At 35.3% G+C, this 22,660-nt stretch overlaps 1 protein-coding gene across 2 annotated transcripts in view; it reads left to right on the forward strand.

Moving 5' to 3' along the window:
• PRDM5 (PR/SET domain 5) overlaps positions 1-10,712 on the forward strand; it is a 94,203-nt gene extending 83,491 nt beyond the window's left edge. For both annotated transcript variants that reach the window (XM_062574803.1, XM_062574804.1), the window contains exons 15-16: positions 3,492-3,596; positions 10,121-10,712. In XM_062574803.1, coding sequence (XP_062430787.1) covers positions 3,492-3,596; positions 10,121-10,285 — 270 coding nt within the window. In that variant the 3' untranslated portion in view covers positions 10,286-10,712. The remainder of the gene's footprint in view (positions 1-3,491; positions 3,597-10,120) is intronic.
• Positions 10,713-22,660: the final 11,948 nt, after the last annotated feature.

A 22,660-nucleotide genomic window follows, 5' to 3' on the forward strand; every position in this document is an offset into this window, starting at 1 on the left:
CTTTCTGACACAAGGCAGTATTTGCGTAGGATCCAAAGTAGTTGTTTATGATTCAGCTATCCAAAGATAAGGAGAAAGTGTGCATTGGTGAGCAGGCACTGTTTTTTTTTTTTTTGTCACACTGGTTAAAATGTTGAATTCCTTTCATATTTTAACATAGTGAAGCGAAAATTGTTGGGAATCAGAACTTAGGAGTTAGCCTACCATTTCCATCACCAAGCATCTTCCTGAGTGCTGAGTCCCAGCTGGCTTGGTGGCTCTTAGCTTAGACGCCAGAAGGTTATAAAACATGATCTACATATTTCTATTTATAACTGATATACTTAAAAATATAATATCAATTCACTTCAATTTTAGCTACATCCTGTTTATTTCGCACTCTCCCTGCTCCCTTCCTCATTTATATCAATAAAAGAAGATATATGTAATCCTTTGGCTTTTCTGTCACCGTAGTCATGGCCTGGCAGAGGCCTTTTGAACAGAGGATGGATTTATAGTACCAGCAGTTGCAGTCTCCTCTAAAGTTAGACATACATGATCTTCCCGATGACCTTCTGTTTTGTTGATATTTAACAGGTTTTCCCCTTTGCTTTGTGTTTTAAATCTGTCCATCTTTCTTGTGATCTCATTAGTGTATCTATTGTCTTTTTATTGTGACATTAATAGTCTTTCAGGCTTACTGGTATGGCTTTTTATTTGTATTTTTCTGTACAGGAGCGGTTGCTGTGCCAAGCCAGCATCCTCTTATGTAGCCTCTTCCAAGTAGTTCCTAGCTAAATTTGAGAGGAAGGGGGCTAGGGGGATGGAAAGAGGAATGTTTTGTTTGGAAGAAATTGGTCTTTGAGGTTGATGTCCTCTTGTAAACCAACAAAAGCCTGTAGCTCTTGAGAGAAACTAAAGGCCAAGGTTTTTCCTGACAACTCTGATTTTGCTATGATGGACATGAATGTCATGAACAAAGAACAACTTAGTGGAAAGAGAGGAGAAAGACCTGGCGTGAATCCGAAGTGTGTCTGTTGAGGTTAGTGGAATATACAGATGTAAAGAGATCTAAAATTAGATCAAAGACAGCTTTGGATATGTTTTATGCACTACATATGTGAATTCAAATATAAATGCCAAGAGGATGGTTAGATATCCTTTTTGCAGCAGAGAATAACAAATACAAACAATACAAATAACAGCAATCAAATACCAGAATATAACCTCAGGGAAGGTATTCCAGCCCAGGTTTGTGAATTTAGCTTCCCAGAGATTATTATAGCTCTTTCTCTAAAATGGAATTGAGGCATTTGTGAAGTACATTTAACCCTGAAATGAATAAGATAATAGAGTTAACTCTTCTGTTCCTTGTAGAATGAGATAATAAAGAGGATGCAAGTGTACAGCTGGTGCAATTTTTACAATAATGAATGTTTTCATAGGTGTTTAAGTTGTACAGATCACACACTTTGCACTTTCTGTGGAACAGCCTACTAGAGAGTAAAGATTGTTTTCAGAGAACTCGTAGAAAATGTGGCTTATGTTAACCACAATGCAAAACCAGTTAAGCTTGTGTTGCAGAAAGCTGCTTTTCATATGGTTTGTCCATACATTTTGTTAAAAATTGCAGGTCTGCTCCATGAAGTTTTCAGTCAGTCCAGCAAAAATCTTTTAGACATAAATTTTTTAGTCTAGGTGAACATTTGTTAAAGATCATTATTTGCCAGTAAATTTTTGTTATCCTCTGTATTGAAAGGTCATGGAAATTGCAAAATTAAGGTAATGATTAAAAGCCAGAAAGCAGACAAATACTGAGTAAAGAGAGTCTTGCACAGAAAAGCTCATTATTGGCTTCCCTTTAGAACAGTTTAAATATATACAGCTGGTAACTGTGTGCTCAGCCTGTGTCAGTAAAAAGATTTGTCTTGCATCATGCTGAAATGTACTTTATCTCTTGACTTACTCTCATCTAAAATTGAAATCGCTGAAAAATATTTTCCCCTCTGTGTGTAGCTTATGACCTTGTTTTGGTGAGCTAGAGTATTCCTACCACTACAAGCTGAGACATTTGTGTCGATGATACTGTCTTTTCTAGGAAACCTCCTGGGAGGGCACTCCGCAATGACTTGCAAAATGCAGAGCCCAGTCTTCACCCCTGCAGAGATCTCTGGACACTACGAAGAGCTGCCCTAAAGATAGAGCTTGGGACTTAGCCCAATGTGGCACTGATTAAGAGTCCGTTGTCTTGCTTATATGGTTTATGCTGGATACCTGGCACAATTCAGCAATATATGGAGCCCTGATTGTCCTCTACATAGGGACATTCAGTAATCAGAGAATTTCTTTACTTCATGGCTTCAAAATCTAACCTGAATTTGTTTGTCTGTGTATCCTTGGATCCCACAGTATCTCCCAGAAGATCATAAAGAATAATACCTATTACTTGTTAATTTAGGGAAACAGCAATTTTATTGCCAATTGATTTTTAGTTTCTGTTTTTAATTTAATCTTATAAAAAAATCCTCCTTATTTACTTTGTTGTCTAAAATACACATCTTTTGAACTCAAGCAATATGGAATTAGGGACCACAGAAAAAATGTAGTATGAAAGTGAAAGAAGTGTAATTATTTGACTTTGAAAATATGACAGTACCTCAAATCTTTTTCAAAATCAAGATCAAAATCTTTAGGGAGACAACGTGCAGTACCATAAGATTAAGTTTTACATTTAGTTAATTTGCTTAAATGTATTTTTCCCTGTTGTTTATTGTAACTTAAGCGGAATGAAGGAGGAGCTAGACCTTATGTATAACTTTCTATATTAAGGAAGAACTTTAAAAGAAGAAAATCAGCATATAAATGTTTATCCGTACATACCTCTAATTATTTATTTGAGGTCAGTGAGTTTGCAACCCTTATAAAGTCATATGTTACAGTAGCTGCTAACCAATAGTTGTAATAAAAATACAGATGTCTTGGTTGCCATCTGTACTTCTTTTGAGATTCTGCAATGAATGTGTGATTAACCTTCTGTCACCACTTTTCAAAGTAAGGTTTTTCTCTTCTACAAGCTTTTCTTTTTCCCTTCCTCTCCACTTCCTTCCCTAGCTTCTCCCTCTGCTTGGAAACCTGCTTACAAGCCTGAGGTTTTTAGGCATCTAACTTTTCTGTAGGCTTTTATGGAGGATGAAGGAAAGTGCATTGGATTTTTATGGTTTTTGTACCTTTCACATTATGGAAAAACAGGCTCTCAAAGTAGGTGGATTTGAAAGACTGGAACAGATAATTAATTCATAAGTGGGTGTTGAAGTGGAAACTGTCAGGCCACAGCTTTCCCAGCTTTCAGTTAATCATTTGAAACTCATTTTCTGTTGTTTTGATTGACTGTAATCCCTTAGAGAGAATATAAAACTTGCGCCATCCAGCATGGAATTCCGCTCCCTTAATGACTTGGGCTCTGTGTTGACTCACTTTCACTCACTTTCACTCACTGTTGTCATTTTGTACAGGAAAAGCCATACCAATGTTCTGAGTGCAACAAGGCTTTCAGTCAAAAGCGAGGTCTAGATGAGCACATGCGAACCCACACCGGAGAGAAGCCGTTTCAGTGTGATGTGAGTTGATCTATCCCTTTTTCTCCTTGACTTCAGTGCAAGATTAAGATGTAACTTTTAGTGAGAATATTGGCCTTGCACCTATGGGCTTTGGCATAAAGTTGTATCTCTTATGGTCTTTGATTGCCTAACTAATGAAAGACCATTCAGGGAATTTTATGTACCATTTTTAGTTGCCAAGGATATTGTACACACTTCTATTTTATGGTTTTAGATCCCTTAAGAGTTATTTGCGCTATTCTTAATACGATTTGGGTTTTTCAATGTAGAAATCCATGGCACTTGGGATCCTTTGTAGTTGTATGACAGGTTAATGGTTGGAGATTAGGCTGTACTGGAAAAGTTATTTAATTCATTACATGGAATCTGAATGCCTCTGTTACTATTGAATAACTCAAGTATGAATTCAGAATTCCCAATTTCTGTTTAATGATATTGGATCTGTTCTTCTCAGCATCTGTAAATATGTTTTTTATTGTTCAATGAAGAAATCATTAATGTTAAATATGGTTGCAGTGCTGAAGTGTAGCATGTGATATTACAATTCATAGGTCACTGTCAAGTACCTTGCAGTTAGCAAGCCCCATTCTGTATACAGTGTATCTCACAGCATTTAGAGGATATGTTGGAAGGCTAAATATGCAGAAGCTATTGGAAAAGAATGTCAGTGAGAATTATCAATCCCCAGCATTTAAGATGCTGCTCAAGGATGTAGGGAAGGGCATCAGTTGTAAGAATTAGTGTAGGTGCTTTGTTTTGTGAGTTTAGCTCTTTGTAAGTTAGTCCTGAGGAGATCATCTACTTTCATTTATATCCTAGATGGCTCAGTCTGAATAGCTGTAAATTTGTTCACAAGTTTCCAAAATTAGATGCAAAAGTAGAGTAACCATTTGGCATGAAAGTTGCAAGGTTCTGTTAGTTGATTTGACTTCTACAAAGTACTCTGGTGACATTTCATTGCGCATAGAATATATTCATTTCTGGAATAACTTCAGATACAATGGTAGCAGTTTTATTAAAGTACAAGTGAGGAGATTTACAGTATTATTCTGCAATAATTTCAGTTTAGCTATAGGTAGTACCTGAGGATTTATCTGGTTACAAATCATAGTCAGTAACTTCTTTAGTTTTATGATTGCTATACTGTTTATCAGCTGGCAGCTAGCTTGCAGTTAAGTACAGTCTTTTCCACGCTGTTTAAGTAAGGTCAGTAGTCTGATCTTAGATTTGCTATATGGTTTTGTTGTATTTGATCTTTCTTCTCCTTTTAATTTAAAATAGGAGAGGCATGTAAATTCACTTTCCTACTTGACTACTACTTATTTTTTCTTCATTAATTGGAACTGTGCAGACAGAACTATATTCTCTCTAAGATTAGGTACCTTCTCTTACTGGAGATTTTTTATACTTTAATGTCCTATTTCACCAAAATGACTCTTGAACAGTGGTCTTTTGCCACCTGCACACTGCAGAGATTACTGCTTTTCAGAGTTCTGACACACAGCAGTTGGCCTTTACTGTTCATTCATAACTACTCATTTGCTCAAGGAACTGTAATGGTCTCCTGTGTAACACATAGTTGGACAGCATAGAAAGTTTTTCTTCAATAATTACTCTTTATCTCAGCTGCATTCCAATCTTGAGGGTGCCAGAGACATAGGAAATGTTATGCAGAGCAAATCATTCCTCCAGAGCTGTCTCACACATTGCATATTAGGGATGATGTTTCAGCCGGAGTTACAAGGAAACCAGTAGTCGACAGTTACGGAATAATCTACTCGTAGGAGAATGAAATATGCTCATGTGGAATATTTGCTTTTTATCATGCTAAAGATAGCTGTCTGTGGTCTCATTATTTTATTTTCAGTGACTTGAGTGGTGATTTATGACAGTAAGTTCCACAATTCTTAATTGTGTAAAGAGGTGGTTTCTGAGGAGAGTAGGGTGATGGTGTCAGATTATTGCCGTGGAGTATCAATGACTATCTCTTAGTTCTTGACAAGAAGAATTAGTAGCTATTCCATTCATCATTTTGTTTGACATCTACCATGTATCATGTTAGTCAGCTTCCCTGAGTGAGGTGATTTAATTGTTTGCACACTCTTCCCATGAAGACTTCCCATGTCCATAATTATATTTGTTACTATATTCTGGATTTTTTTCACAGTTCTGTTGTACCTTTTAAGGGGTAACAGCATTTTATAGGGAGAAGTCTTGGCATATCCTTACTAAAGTAATTGGAAAATTCTTTAAGTCCAATATTCAGAGCTGCTAAGAATTCTTTAAAGGTGAGAAAGAGGTTGTTTTTTCAATGATTAGCATATTTATAGATGTAATCATATATGTAGCCAACCTGAAGAAATAAAACCATAAGAGGATTGGTTTTTTTTGTTGTTGTTGTTATTTTCTTCCTGGCATTAGAAGCAATTATAGAAAATACTCAACTCTTTCTTTTAAATAGCATATTACTAATATTTGCTATCAGACTTCTCTCTGGTGTAGTACTTAGCATTTACAAACAGGAGACACTTTCATTGCCAAAGAACTGAAAAAGGAGAAGTTCTGTCTGTTAAAAAAAATAAGTTTTGTAGGCTCAGGAACAGACTGCACTTGACCCTCTAAAAACTGTTAACTACAAACATTTTTAGAATAAATTTTGTCAATAAATGTATTTTTTATATAATTTAATATAATTTCGTTGCAGAACCAGAAATAAACATATTTTTCATTCCTCTCATCCTATATCTCTTAGGTGTATGTAACAGACATTGTAAGAGAGGATTGCATTAAATACAGAAATAGTCTATGGACTCTATTTGATGAAAATGTTGTAATTTATTTATGTGTCTATTTACATGTCCTTTATTGATCATCAAAAGTATTTTTGGAACTACTTGTAATGACTCAGAACTCTCATGTCTCATCAGTAGTAGTGGAAGTTGAATATTCTCACTTTAAGATGGATCTTCCAGTATATATCACCTGCATAGGAATGTGAGTTCAATAGAAATGCATCTTTTTTTGTTAGTATATTAGTGTTCTGTTCTTTGAAGACCAGCCTGTGTTTTTTTCTGAACTTCAATTCAGAAACAACAGATTATTCTTTGCGGGCAGAAAGGTCAGGTACTGCATATCCTGGTTTATTTCCAATACAGTATGTTCCCTACACAGTGCCTTTAGTTGACCCTACACTTACTTTTAAATGTCAGTTGTCTCCATCCTCCCTACTTGATCAAAACTTTGATCATTTTGGAGAGATTGATTAGAGTTCAAGTGTACATAAGCAAGGATGGTTGTAAATCCATAAAATGTCAGTCTGCCTTGTACAATTGAAATGCAAAACAAACTTCTGAAAAAAGCACATCTATGCATGAGCACAGCATGAGATGTAGCATATATTTAAATACTGATACTATACTTTTCCTGTTCTTTTTGAAGAAGATAGGTAGCAGAATGTTTTAGAGCCTTGAAGAAAAAGAAGGATATATTGTACTAAATCCAGTTGTCATATGAACATTGTAAATGAAAAAATGCTTCTTAAGACTGTTACAAGCCATTTACTTTTAAAATAGAGGAATTGCTTTGGAATTGCACGCCCTGATTCAGAAACACCTGGGAAGCATCTAACTAACCACTTGCCTGACATGGTCTTATTACAAAAAGAATGGAAGTTGGCAAATGTGCTAAGAATTTTTTAAAAGGGATCTAGAAGGAGTGCGTAGTATTGAGAGGCAATACATTTGTTTTCTGGTTTGAGTAAGTTGATAGAAAAAATTGTAAAAGTACACTTGGTAAACATGCAAACATTTTGAAATAGAAAGGACTCAGTCTGGCCTATGCAGAGAAAAGTTGTGCTTCATAAACCTGTTAGTGCTCTTTGAAGAAGTCAGTGAAAATGTAGAGAAAAAGATTTTCAGGAAGTTTTTGACAATGTCTTTGACTGAAAACTCTTTAAGAAAATAAATGAGAATATTTTCTTAGGGATTAATAACTGTATAAGATAAGAATCTTGCAATAAAAGATTTAGGGTGGGATTGTGCAGGGATTTTTGCTGGAGCCTGTTCAAAACTAAATGACATGAAAAGGGCAATGAATTGCAAGGTGACAAAGTTTAGTTAGTCAGTATGGTTACCTGAAACTGATGATGAATGATAGTAATAGCACCATGTGATGCTGAATAATAGGAATCATAAAACGTGAGATGGTATTTCTTGCTAAGTGCATATGGAGAAAAACAAATGCAACAAGCTACAAAAAAGTTATTACCAATGAAGAAAGAGATGATGGAACTACTATGAACTTACTGTTTGAAAAAGTCAGCTCTGTATTCAGAAATCTGATCAGAAAATACAGAATGTTAGGTTTTATTAAGAAAAGAATCGAGATCGAAGGTAGACCATCCTTGTGTTGCTGCGTAAGACAGTAATGCTTCTGCATTCTGAATACTATATGCAGGTGGTATTCATCCCATCTTTAAATAATGATATGAAACTTTCAGGATGACAAAGATAATTGAAGATGTAAAATGGCTTCTGCATGAGAACAGTTGTTCATTTACTCTTGTGGTTGAACAAGAGACAAGTATGGAATTATCAGGCATCCCATTCCAAATAAGGGAGAAGGAGTACTTTTTTCATACAGCTTACAGTTAAGCAGGATAATATAGAAGCCAAAAGTATAAATGGATTGGAAAAGAGATCAGACACATTCATAGGCTATAGTTTCACGAAAACTACTTAAACAAGGCTATCCAATTTTAACTTAGGAAATCTCTAAAATACTGCTTTACCAAAGCTAGGGAGATTTATCAGAAAAAGGTTCAGACTGTGTTTGCCCTGTTTCTTAATGCCCTTTTTGTTCCCCACTGCTTGCTCTGAGTGGCTCTTCGAGTGATTCTTTTTGTTTCACGGACTTAGGTTGTGACGTTTCCATCCTATTCTATTTATAATGTGCATCCTACAGACTCTTTTTTTGTTTTCTGTCCTTTGAGTATTTCTATAACCAATTTATCCTTCTCTTTTGCAGTTAAAATACGTGGTCATTGATGTACAATTGGTATTTATTGGAAATCAGCTTAGTGGAAGTTCAATTTGACATCTTAAATTCTATTTGTGACAGTGTTCGTGTTGGTTATTGCAATTATAAGGTGTATGTAAGACGTACAGAACACACATTTTATATATGTATATATCCATGATGGGCTTCCTGGAAGCATGCTGTGTTTGCAAATAGATAATACTTTTAATTGCCGAGATCCGTGAGCAAGCGTGATGCTTGTGATTGGATGAAAGTTATGAATTTGCTATGTGTAGGTTTAGGGAAATAGTTGGAGAATTATACTTGCTGTATGGAAATCCTCAGTGTTGCATCATCTTATAAATTCAAAAGTGTTCTCTTGCAACAGCACATATAGTGTTCATGTCCAGGGAAGAATAATTTTGGGAACCAAACTTGCCTCTGGTTGTTTCCTATTTCCTTATGGATATTGCACAATTTTGCCTAAATTGGCTTAAAATATATATACTACAGGTCAAGATTATTCAGATAGTCAGCTCTGTTGATCTGTCCTTCTCTTAGAAGGAGTCAAAGAGTCATCACCCAGCATTTTCATTACGAGTTTGATACTAATATGAATTAAAAACTTCATTGTCCTAAATGAACAATTCTGCTGAATTCTGGGTTTTGTCTGTATGGAAGACATTTTTGTCTAATATTAACTTAGAATGCTATGATCTGAAGCCTATTGTTGTTCATTTTTATCTAATTATTTGAGCACTCCTTATTTCATTTGTCAGATCAAGAGCATGCTTTCATTAAAAAAAAAAAGAAAAAGAAAATTCACACATCCAATATGTACCTGGATGGAAGCTGAATGTTACAGTATCTGCACTATTTCAGACGACTTGATGTCTTGGCTACAGATTTATATGCTTACTTTTCATTCAAAAGTTTCTTGAATGAACCTATTCTTAACTTTTCATTTTGGCTTTGGTACAAGAACTTGTGTAAGAAATGACTGCTCCTCAGAAATGATTCCTCTTCTTTCCCCCAAAGAAATGACTGCTCTTCTCTTCCTGCCTTCCCTCCTGTAACTGAGCAATATGAACTGATTTTTTGGATCTCTTTCTGGAGGTCAGGAAGGAAACGTTCTATTTGAGGTCAAACTGGCAGAGATTCTATGGTTTTGTCATAATTCTTGCAGCATCTCAGGTAGAGTAATGTATTTTTAAAAGTTGATATAACTGGGGCACCTCAGTGCACTGATGTTTTGAGGAATGAAGCCTTTTTTTTTCCTCACACTCCCTACCCTGTGCCTGTGGTACCACTGTTAAAATAAGACATTGAAAGATACTAGACAGGCTAATAATCTGTAGTACTTTGTGAAGGAGTTATTCTTCCAGAGACTTAACACATTTATTAAGCATTACAAATATGCATGCCTGTGGCCTCAGTGATGTAAAATAATGAGCATTGTATGCAACTGAGGTTTTAAAACCTCTTTTGTCTTGTCTCAACTACCTTAGGTTTGTGATCTGTCCTTCAGCCTGAAGAAGATGCTGATCCGACACAAGCTGACTCACAACCCCAATCGCCCAATGGCAGAATGCCAGCTTTGCCACAAGAAGTTTACAAGAAACGATTACCTCAAAGTGCACATGGAAAACGTGCATGGTGAAACTGACAGCTAATTGCAGCTTGGGCAAGAAAAATATTTCTCATGTTCCAAAGTTCTCTGCTTGTACAGACTACAGATTTCTCACCTGACTAGTGAACATAGTCAGGAGAAACAACTGTAATATGCTCACATATCATTTTTCCTGCTTTGTTTTGTTTTAATCCTACTAGAGGATAAAAAAGAATTCACTTGAAGTGAAAAACAAATTGAAAATAAAAAGGTGAAGATAACAGAACTTTGGGATGCTTTTATCCTAATTTAAAAGAAGTTTAAATACATTTCACCTCTTCACTTCCAGTCTTAGAAACATAGGTGTTAGTGGCATTACCTGGAAAGTTTGGATGTTTTGCAACTGAACCCTTGGCTGTCTTCAACTCTCTATTTCTGTATGTAAGCTTCAGGACTCCATTAAAAATTCTTTGGTTGGAAACGATGCAGAATTTATTGTCATTATGATTGGCTACTGATCACATCTATGCATATTTATTCAGATCTTAATGCTGCATTTTATTGTAACATAGTTTTGTCTCATTTTATTTACAGCTTTTTGACTTGAATTGGTTCTCAACATGCCAAAGGGGATGGGTACAGAAGCGGCAGAAATATATCGCCTTTATTATTTCTCTGTGAGCATTGAGAAGGATGTTATTTCTTCCGGTGATGTGAAACAAGCCAAAGTGAAAAATTCAGGCAGTTTAGTTTAGCTACTGTATTTGTACTCATCAATGTGACTAGAAAGGCAAGTGGAATTTTAAGAGTGGCTTACAGAGCAGTTACAGTTGTCTAGTTAACATGTATTTGATTTCCTGGTTCCCAGAGAACTTTCTCCTGCTAAATCAGATGCCCTTGTTTTTTTCATCCTGATCAATTAGCCTTGTTTTCTTATACCTGTTAATGAGCACTGGGAAAATTACTGCTTTACAACTATGTAACAATCAAATTCTTTCAGATATGATATGAAGAGTTAACTTGCTACAGTTCTTAGAAAGAGTTCCCACAGTTTGTATCAAACGAGGTAACTAAGAGATTTTTATCTAAAAGAACACTAAAAGTGTAACTTAAAGGGATGGTTGCATGTGAGGTTCCTGACTTACCTGCTGTTTATATTAAGACTCTACCATTAGTACAATGTTACATTCATTTTTGAACCATTCAGTGTTTTTTAAAATGAACTCATAACAGCACATCTTGCTTCTGCTAATTTTCGTGGGGAAAAAAATCAGCTTCTTTCTGCACTGCTACAGGGGCCCACTTGCATTTGAAGTGAACAGCATAATTCTTACTGTTTATCTCTTGGTAGACTTTCTGCTTATATCTGTTTATCACATGGTAGACTTTCAGTCCTAGAGGAACCAAGGCTAGAAAATGTCAATACATTTGGTATTTAACCTGTACTTCTTCCCCTTCCAGTAGTTTGGATCACATTCTACTGCATGGGCCTCTACAGGTTATGCATTCAATTTTGAGACTGAACACTGAGTCCCAATAGTAATTCATTCCAAAACTGTTACTTTTCCAGAAAATAAGCAGTTGATGTTTTATGCTTCTCTCGGAACCCAAAGAAAGCCTACCACTACTGAGGGTAGTTGTAAATACAGGGACTATTTCAGAAAGTCTGAATGAGAGTTTTTCCTCAACCTTTTTCCTTTCTGTTTGCAATCCTGTATGCTTCCTTTCCTTCTCTGGAGAGGTTTTGTTAAAGAGTCTATCAGAATAGTACACTTATAGGGCCAAAGAATTTTAAATGGACGTATTCCTGTAACTATACTAATACTAATAACATTAAACTATTCAAGTAGCAGAATCAATGTGTACCATGTACTGAGATATCTCATGGGGTATTTAGGTTTTTAACTACACATCCTTAATTATCTGCGAGAAGAATTAGATTGGTGATTTTTTTTGATGTGTTGGGAACATTACAACTTTTTTTTTTATTATTATTATTAACAACAATAAAAGGCAAGAATTTAGTCATGGCAAATTTGAGATTATATTTTCTTCTACTTTTTTTTTCTTTGTATTTTCCCTTCTTCTTTCTATTTGTATTTTTCCTTCTTCTCTCTAATCAAAACAAACTAAAGAGTAGGGAACAGCAGGAAAAAAAGCAAAAAAGAAAAAGGTTCAAAGGTGAAAATTTTCTAAGCACTTTTTGAGAGACAATGCTCTTAATAAAAACAAAAAAAACCCCAAAAACAACAACAAAAAAAACCCACCAAAACCCCAAGCAAAACAAAATCCCTTTTAGGAAAAAAAAAAAAAAAAAAAAAAAGGTGGGGAGGATGTTATTAATTGTATGTATCTTTGCTAAAATCTTTTATTAAATATTCAGGAATCAAAAGTGTATTTAGGAAGAGTCACTAACTGCTGAAAGTCAGTACATGAATAGGAGAATTTACTTATTTTTAAATGACTACTGGATAAATTATAATATACATACTGAGATTAATCATGCTGTATGTAATCCATAGCAGTACCTTCACTAATTGGAGATGTGATCTTCTAAATCTCTTCAACAGAATGAAGGATAGACAGGATCAACTTGTAGGTTAAAGACCTGTATGGAGAACACAGGAAGTCAGTGCAAGAAATAATGTGGAGACTGAAGCCTTGTTCCAAGTGGTGACTCTTATAATCCTGTCCAGAAGGAACTCACCTTGTCAGCTAAAGCAGTTACAGAGCAGTACCTGAGTTAATACAGAACCAGCATCTCTCCTGGCAGCTGCAGGTGTCCTCACTGCAAGAACTGCTGTGTTCTTTCCAAGAGGTGCTTTTATGTCATGCATTGAGAGGTAATGTGATCCAGGTTACTGAATCTGTGGTGAACTGTATAATAGAGTTTATATGCAGTAAAGACGTAGCATTATAAAATATATTTCTATTTGGTCATAGGTTTCTTAAAAAAGAGTTTGAGGAAAACTTTCGTTAACTGCCTCCCACTCAGTGTGATCTTTGGAAGAGGCAGAGAAAATTCCCTTCAGCCAATTTTGAGAAATGGGAAATTGAAACCTGCTGGTATAAAGATAAATGCTGATTTTTGTGTTTATATGTTTGTTTCACTTTACTGTTTAATATGGCAAGTCCCAGAAATCCTCTTTAGTTAAAATATTGACTTTTCCTTAGTAAGTTGTGCCTTGCAGGATGATGTGGAAAGCTAGAGTCAATACTGAGATAACATGTAGACACAATTATTTGAAAAGGCTGGTTTTATTTTCTGTACTGTAGAATTTTGTGGGAATCATAATATTCAATTTGTTCTCTTTATTTTTCCATTGCTGTTAACCCTTCTTGGAGAGAACTCCATCGCTAATATTAGGAACAGCTGCAAAGTTCCTTGTTCCTTACACTTTCTGTTCTGGTCAGATATACAGCTAAAAGCTGTTACAAATCATTAACTTGATAACATTAGCAAGCATAGATTACATTTTAGAATTCTGTTTTATCTATATGATTGTGAAGGACTTAATTTATCCTTCAGTTTACAGTAGCAGCTCCTAAATACAAATAAGAAAAAGGAGAAAATAGGGTAAGTTAACATGTGAACTGGGCATTTTATTTTGTTGTATTTGAATATATGGACTTAGTTTAGTCAAAATATTTGTATGTTCTGTGAGTAAATCTGTGATGTTGTTATAAGAATATACGTTTCTGGTCTGTAATTTAAATTGCAACCTTTATGCTCTACTTTTGTGTTTATCTGCACCTATACCACTATTCTTCAAAGACCTCTAACTATAATTTATGTTAACTTTCTGTAGAGTAAAACTAACTTTCTGTAGAGTTGATGTCGTAATTTGAAATCATACAAATTATTCTCAGGGTCACTGACCTGTTGCTGTCTTCTGTTTCATGCATCATGGCACCTTATAAAGAAAGTCACTGTGCTGGTGTACATGTGCCAGTGGAGGATTTCAGCCCTTTGTAGTTGAAATCTGTAGTCCAGCCTGAGGTTCAAATACTACTTGTGACAGAAGCTATGGCTTCTGTGCAAGTGTAATCTGAGATGTATTGGTCTATTGTGTCTGGTTTAAATATCATTCACAAATGGACCTTCAGCTGTCAGTTGTGTTGGCAGCCACTCACAGGAATTATAGTTTGAAAGACAGCATTATCAGTCCCTCTAAAGCATTACTTTTAAGGAGGAATGAGTACAGTGTACTGCTGTCAATATATAATCAGGTGATACTAAAACATTTTAAATACATTTATATAAATATTCCTTGCACAAAAGTACATGAATTCTCCTCACAGTGAGATTTACACTCTGTCTATTTTTAATGTAATTCTCTGTGCTAAAAATAAGGACTAGATAGCCAAATAACTTCTGAGGAAACAAGCGTGCAGAATCTTCATTCACCTATATTTATACCTTGGGTGGAGGGGAGGGTGGTGGTAACCCAAACAGGCAGAAAGGCTCCAAAATAGCTCCCTAACCTAGACAATACAAATACTGTCTTCTGATGGCCAAAAGTAATTAGTAGTGCTGTTGATAGGTGTGATTTTCTATACTGCTATAGATTTTACTATAGATTTTTGGCTATGTAATGTGGATAATAGTTTCCCAGGAAGCCAGTGTCAAGTTCAGAATATGATAGTTGTTATAGCTGTAGAGCTATATTCATTGAACACATTTGAATTTTACCAACCTGCTTTTTTATCTCTTGTATATACTATGGCACATCAAGAAGATATAGGAATTTAAGGATGCACAGTAACAGCTTAGAACTTGTCACTGATAAGGAATCTCTTCAACTTGGAAAATCATTCATTTGACATTTCAACCTGGGACAGTCTTAATTTGTTAAATAGCTATTGTCCATTTTTTAATCTATTTTATTTCCCATTCCCTTGTAAGCTGCTAGTGAATCTGTAATATCCTGAAAATATGGACAAATTGTATACTAGCAAATTCAATGTTTGCAGAGCATTTGGTGATATGCTAAGTGTCACTTTCAGCATACCCTATTTGTTATGTTGAAGTAACATTCATCTTTGAGTTGCTAACCTCAGCTATGTCTCAAGTTACAACAGAAGTGTGATTAGAGGCTGTGCATGACATGTACACTGTCATCACCCTCCAGTGATGAAAGAAACCAGGAGGAAACAATCACCCATGTCAAACACAGGTGGAAGAGAGAAGGAAAGAGATTTGATGATTCATTTCTCTCCATGGATTCCAGCTGAGGTAGGCAAGAAAACATTATTGGATCTCCATCATTGCATATGTCTTCAGCTTGATCACCTCAGAAAAATCTAGCTAGCAGGATAGAGAAAAAAAACCCAAAACAATGTAGTCTTTCATTTATTGGTAGAAATGTATTTACTGATACGTTTTGATGCTGAGTGTGTATCCCCTTCTAGAAAGTACTGGCAAGTGCTTTGTAGCTTAAAGACAATTAATCTTTGATATGAGTGTGCAATTGAAGTATACAAGGGGCTTGTTATCAAAAAGTACAGTCTTTTAAAGAGGAGCTTTCACTAGTTTTCTTGAAGTTCTGATTAACACAGTCATTCTGCGTTATCTATGCAATGATCAGTTGTAACCAATGTCAACTGAATGTTGAGACAGTTCTCACTGCTTTAGATCTTTCTGTGTCCTCAATGGAATAGGATTTTAAGAACTGAATTATGTTGTATAAGTTAGTAATGTATGTGAAATGTCTGGTACATACAAAGTGAAACTGTTTAATTTGGATAAATGATCTAGATACCTATCATTTTTTTGCTGTGTACAACAGAAATTTGAGATGAGATGTTTTTGAAGGAAAAAAAATGCCAACATCCTGGGATTAGTCCATTAGATCATGAGGTCCTTCCAACAAATAGCCCATAGAAAAACTGCTGTTTGACATTAGTGCTCTGTTCAAGTAATAGAAAAGTAGTAGAATTATTGCTTAGGTTTTTGAAACAGTGTGATCACACAAGTTAACTTCCTCAGCAGCTGCACTTCAAACACATTTGATCATGTGTTCATACCCTTTGACTGTAAACTCCATGAAGTAATGGAAGTGTTTTTCAGTGTGTTTGTACAGCAGTTAGCATCAGGTGGATTCAGCAAGTAGTAAACTGAATAATTGTGTTTCACATTTTTCTGCTGCCATTCATTGCATTTTGAAGCATCTGTGTTGTTGGCTGAATAATAATTGAAAAGAGGTTGTTTTCATTTGTGTTTTTCTTTGAGAAGGGCATTTAGCAAAAAGGGATCATTAGTAAAAGGGTTTTTTTGTTGCTTTTCTGTAAGAGGACTTTAGGCCCTTAAATCCACAAGTTTATTTCCAGTTTAACAGTTTACACAAAACTAGGAGGAAGTACTACAACAGGTAATGTTGCTGCTGAATTAGAGACCATCACTGCAGCATTACCAGGTTAACTCTTTGGTGCTAATTTTATAGTCATTTTCTATCTGAGTCATGCCTCACACTTCAAAATATTCTTTAACGAATTTTATCTGCCAAATTCAAGGTTGGTCATAAATCAACTTGCAAAAGCACTGAAGTTATTTGGAAAAATCTCATCTTTTTCCTAGACGTTTTAAAACTTGAAAGTTCATTTGTCTCCTCTTTTTTTTTTTGTGTGTGTGTGTGTGTGTTTGTGGAATATAATCACTTTTTAACAGAAGTCATTTATACTGTGATAAAAATCAGTCTATTTTTATCAGTATATCTTTAGCTTTTAGGATTAGCTCATGATTTGTTTTCTTTATACTAAAAATATAAGATGGTATTTTCCTATTCAAACATGCACTTATTCATACAAATTAGTTCCTCAAATAAGCAAAAATACAGCTCTTATAGCCAGTAAAGCAATGAGTTTTCAGTTTAAAAAAAAAAAGTATAAGGCAAGATTTTTCCAGAAATGGAAAGCAGAGTTGGATTGTGCAGTCCTTTGTCATGACTGTAAATTGTTATTCCTGAGCATAGTACTAATCATTGTAGTAAGTTACATAGTAAGACGAATAAATGCATTAAATCTAAGAAAACTTGAACATGTATATGTTTCCTAGCTTGCTTTTCGTAATTGTTGGTAACTTCTTTTGTGAATAGAACAGCCTAGTCAGTAGTGAACTTTGTAATTGCATGTTTCCTATGGTTAACTGTACTGTTTCCTAAATTAGAGTCCAGCCAGGACTGGTCAGGATATAGGCTACATGTCCACAAGGATGTGGTTCATTTTAGCCATAGTTCATCTCTCTATCAATAAAGAATAAATATTTAGATGTATTACTTTAGAAGATCTTTTCAGAAAGATAAAAACAACTTATGAAGACTTTACTCTGAAAGAATTTAGAGTTACATATTTGCTCTGCACTCAAAATGATTGTGGCATTAACCTTTGCTTTTTCTAAAAGCAGATCTTGGCTATTTTTGCTATCTCTTTTTCCACTCAGTATCCCTCGTTATATATTTTGAGACAACCCAGACATAAAGAACAACATTTTATAAAAACCAAGCAAAATAGATCACTGATGAGTCCTTTAGTCTATGTTTCATTTCAGACTTACCTTACGTGAATCCACAGCTGCTGCAGATTTTGGCAATATGTTCACAGACACACTATATGAGAAAAATAGAAATGTTCTCTTGTTCTTATCTCACACTACCTTAATTTAACTTCAGGAAGTTGATTTATAATGATGTAGGAAAAGAAGGGAATATAGTCAGTATGTATTCAAGTGTGTAGTTAGAGAATTTGCTGGTTAGAACAGACGCAAGAAATATATGTAAGTTTAAATTTATGTATATATGCATACACATAAACAGATCAAATTTGCACACAGTAGGAACAGGATGTTACATTTATTATCTAAGTTTTACATGTTGACAAAAGAAATCAAATTAGGTCTACCTTTATATATCTCGAAGGGTGAAAAACCTTATCTGCATATTAGCCTAGGAGCTTTCTGTCTTTGCCTTGTGTTCGTGAGGAAAAGCTGACAGAAATAAGAAGGACGTTTCATTGATAAGCTTCATTGAACAACCTGTTAATAAAGTACAGGATATAAATTCCAAATCTAGAAACTGACAGAAGCATTCCTATGTATGGGTAGACTTCTCCAATAAAAAGAGAAACCTTTATCCTTAAAAGTGCTTAACTGCCTAGTTCACATTGATTTTTCTAATGTTCCAGTGTGTCAGAATTTTAAGTGCTTTTCAGGACTATGTGCTTGAATAGTAGCAAAAATTTAGAGGCACTAGGGACTTTTCCATGTAAACATGATGCAGAGGGAATGTATGAAGTATGTGGCAACTGAGCCTTTATTCGCTTGCAGGCATTTTGAGACCTGGCTAGTTGCATACTTAATTCATATTGGCCTTGTGGCCTGGATTTCCAAAAAGCTAGGTTTGAGTCCTTGCTATAATGAAAAAGAATGAGGACTGAAAACAGTATTTTTGTCTTCCAGATAATGGTTACTTTATCAGAGAGTTTGTAGTGAGCAGGTTTCTCTCTGGTATAATTTTGACTTTACTTGGGTACCATACAGAGTAGAATTTAGAGGAGAGTGCATAATGGAGTAGGTGCTTACCTGCTTCAAAAAGAAGGGCCTAATTTTTCTTCTGACTTTATACTAATTGCATGAAGCAATTTCCCTGCTATGCTTTCTTATCTAATTCTTTCCATGTGTTTCACAAGATGAGTCTTGGCATAATAATTTGGGACTTCAGGTTCTGTTGGTTGAAGGAACATCTAAGAGTTAGGTGTGTCAGTCACTGAGTCTATTTATGGCTGTAGTCCAGAATACTTGAATATCCTTTGAAGATTAGTTTTAGGCTTCTAAGTCACTTATGACAGTTTTGCACAATTTGTTTAAGTCTATCAGCAAACAGCCTCAGATACTTTATGTGAGAAACAAAACTTTTCCATTGTAACTTTATTTGAGTGGGGCTAACTGTTGCACAAACTGATCACATCACTGCCAAGAAGAAGATGCAGGCTTCCTCTGCATGCTTTTAAAGTCATTATATTATTGGCAGTGATTAACGACTTTCCAGCTGAAATCAGTGCACAAATATGAATGAAATTGTGGTCATTTTGATTATCTGTGGGACCAGAGCAGGCCAATTTCAGAATAAATGAAGAATTGTCTGAAACTGATTAATGGGATTCATATTTTCACCATATGGCAAGGTTACATGTTTAAGTAAATGGAATCAGGAATATAAATGCAGTTATGAACAGTTTGCCCTAATAAATGATCAAATTCTCCTTTAAAAAATACCACATATTTTAGAACACTATAGTCTTGAGCAACATATGGTCTAACTTCTTTTTATCTTGTGTGTGTCTGTATCACTTTTCTATATTCACCGATTCACCTATGCTCCTGCCCTCTTGTGGATTTTAAATGTATTAAGCTCTATATAATTTATATTATCTAGGCATTGTGAGTACAGGTCTTTGTAATGATCTTCTGACTAATTTACATTATCTAGAAAAAAATAGACTTACATTTTCTAGGATTCTACTGTATTTCTTCTCAGTACAGTGTCTGACTTAGAAGATCATTCTGCTTACCTTTGTCTGGGGAAGTTATTTGATTCTGTTTTTAAAGGATATTTGTCAAACTGACATGAATGCCAGATCCTTTACAGATTGTTCTCATTTCTCATCCTCTTATTCTCACAAGATAGCTCTTCTAAATTTGACTGTCTCAGGAAACTGTGAAGTAAAAAATAAGGATGAGACACATGAAATAGCACTGAGTTATCCAAAGCTTTGCAAACTTTTTCTTAAGGTCATAAAATGAAGAGATCAGTGTCTTCTACAGCATACCATTTTGCTAATACTACTTACTTTTATTTAAATATTGCTGTATTTGCAGAAGAGGTAAAGCTTCAAGCTGGAGGCCAGGGATCACTACCGGTACTGAATACGTCCAAGATGATTAGTGTACGTAAAGCTGCAAGGTAGAATACACTCACTAGTGAGAAAACTCTGGAATACAGGCCCAGCTATTCAAAAAAGTAGTCATTTAATCTGTGATTTTCTGTCATTCAAGTTTCATTGAGTTTCTGGTTTTATAAGCCAGTATTAGATCCTTTAGCTTTGAGTTTTGCTACAAAACTAAGAGAAAGATTTGTGATACGTTCATAGTGTATGGCCTGGAAGAGAAAAACTCAGCTAATGTAAAATGGCCTATTAGGTAGTGTAGTTGTGGCAATCTAATGGTCGACGCAAGGCAATTTACGTTGCCTCCTGGCTTATATGTTGAAATACAGTCTAAGGACAAGAAAGGAGAAATAAAAAGCATGAGGTCAAAATCAGGAATTAAAAAAAGTGTAAAAGTGCATTCTCAGGTAGAAATTTGAAATAGATTTCCCAGCTTCCTAGAAGGAAGTGATCTAGAAGCAGAGAGCATTCCAAAGGGCTTTATAAGGAAATAGAGGTGATTAAAAAAAAAAAAAAAAAAAAAAAAGCCTGTTCTATTCCTGCTTTCTTCCTTTTCAGTTTTCTACCACTGCTACTGTCAGTAGCTCAACTAGCACAGCAGCTGGAGATACTAGAAAGCAGTATCTTGCATCAGTTGTCTTACTCTGTGTGAATCCTGTTCCTTTTTGGATGCATGGAGAACTGATCTTCTGGACAATTTAAATGTATTTCTGGGACCAGTAATGAAAATTTGGGTGAAAAATCACAAGGTAGATGTCTCTGAGACATTCCTGTAGTGAGACCAAGTGATGCAGGGTTTGATTGGTCTGTATTTTGCATTTAAGTAGCTGCATTTGCCACTTGTGATGCCCAGGCTCACCCTGTCCAGGGTGCTGATGAGAGAAATCAGAGAAACTCATCCCCACAAAACAGGGGCCCTCATTTGGGGACCTCTAAGCCTCAGACAAAGAACATACCTGTCTGAGTCAGGCTTTGTTCTACTGTGCACAATAGCGTGGATGAGTAATTATGGGCGCCTGCATTACCGTCTTACTGATAGTGTTGCCATCATTACAGCCTCTATGCGGAGACTATATATAGGCATCACAAGAGCATGGCTGTGTGGCTTAGGGCCTGAAAAGTATTCAATATCTCAGCCTTCTTGCTCTGTTTTTGCATGAGGTTGCAGAGTAATTTCTCTATTTTTGAGAAATTAGCAAAAAATATTCAAAGACTGAAAATCTGTTTCTCTCTGGTAACCAAGCTGTTATGAAGTGATGCTGTTGCCTGATGTAGAACTAGTTCTTAATCTGCATAATTTCTTGGGTCAAAAGCTGGCGGTGGTTTTTTTCTTTCCTACTTTTTTATTATTATGGTGACTGTGATCTTTCTCATGCCTCGAAATGATGGCAAAGACTTCAGAGGTCACTGTGGTGGTGGTGGAGATAATACCTTGTTTTTTGTAATGAGTTACTACTGGTAACAGTAACAGCAGATTAGAAACTCAGAGAGAGAGAGAGGCATTGGAGTAACCTTATGCTGGTTTTTATTTTTGGCAGAGATCACATAGCCCACAACATCTGGACCTGAGAAAATACTGTTATCCTGTTGTGACATGTTTGGAAATATAAGCAAAATTTTTTATTTGTGTTTGAAATTACAGACCACTTAGGTCTCCTGAAATTATAAACTCAGTTGTAACTGATGAGCTGATCATCTTGCCTATGTTTCTGTTTTTAATCCATTTAGCACCAGAATTCAGAGGTGAAGAAACTTAGAGATGTTCAGAGGAGGTTGTTCTGTTTACATATGTGTACCATTTTGTATAAAAGCACTTGGAAGTAGTGGAGAGAACTTAATACTAAAATTTCTGAATCAAAGCTCACAGAAAATTACAGCTTTCACAAGATTTATGAAAAGGCCCAGTGGTTGTCAAGGCTAGAATAAAAGTAACATATACTTAACTTTTTTTTTTTAGCACATTCATACCTACATATGAAAACGACCACATGAGTGTTGGTCAGTGTTTTAACAATTAATTTTATTTTTATTTTTTAACTTGCTACCTAACTTGTATGTGTGTGTTTTCACCAAGATTCCAGGAAAGCATTTAATTGCGTATCTGACATCCATGAGAACTCATAGGACTCAGATGCCTTTAAAAAATAAGGAAGCGGTATAAACACAGTCCTAAACAGGAAAATAAGGATGTGAGAAACTGAAATTTATGGCTGTTTTTGACATACAGTTTACTCTGTAAATGCCTTGGGTTTTTTTGTAAAGTGCTACTTATTCTGAATTGTGATTAAAAAAATTTCCATATATTTTACTACCAACAACAAAGTCCCTTATTCTGCAATCGTGACATTCTCATTTTGCTGAAGAAAGGTTAAAGTCTATTGCTCTTTTCTTGCACCTCAACTTGCAGTCCTACTAAATCTTTCAGTCACCTCTCTTTACATCTTTATTTTCATCACATTTAGGTAATCTGTGGGGTTTTAAGTTGTTTTAGCTTGAGTCC

Source organism: Rhea pennata, chromosome 4 (genome assembly GCF_028389875.1).
Source record: "Rhea pennata isolate bPtePen1 chromosome 4, bPtePen1.pri, whole genome shotgun sequence".
NCBI lineage: Eukaryota > Metazoa > Chordata > Aves > Rheiformes > Rheidae > Rhea > Rhea pennata.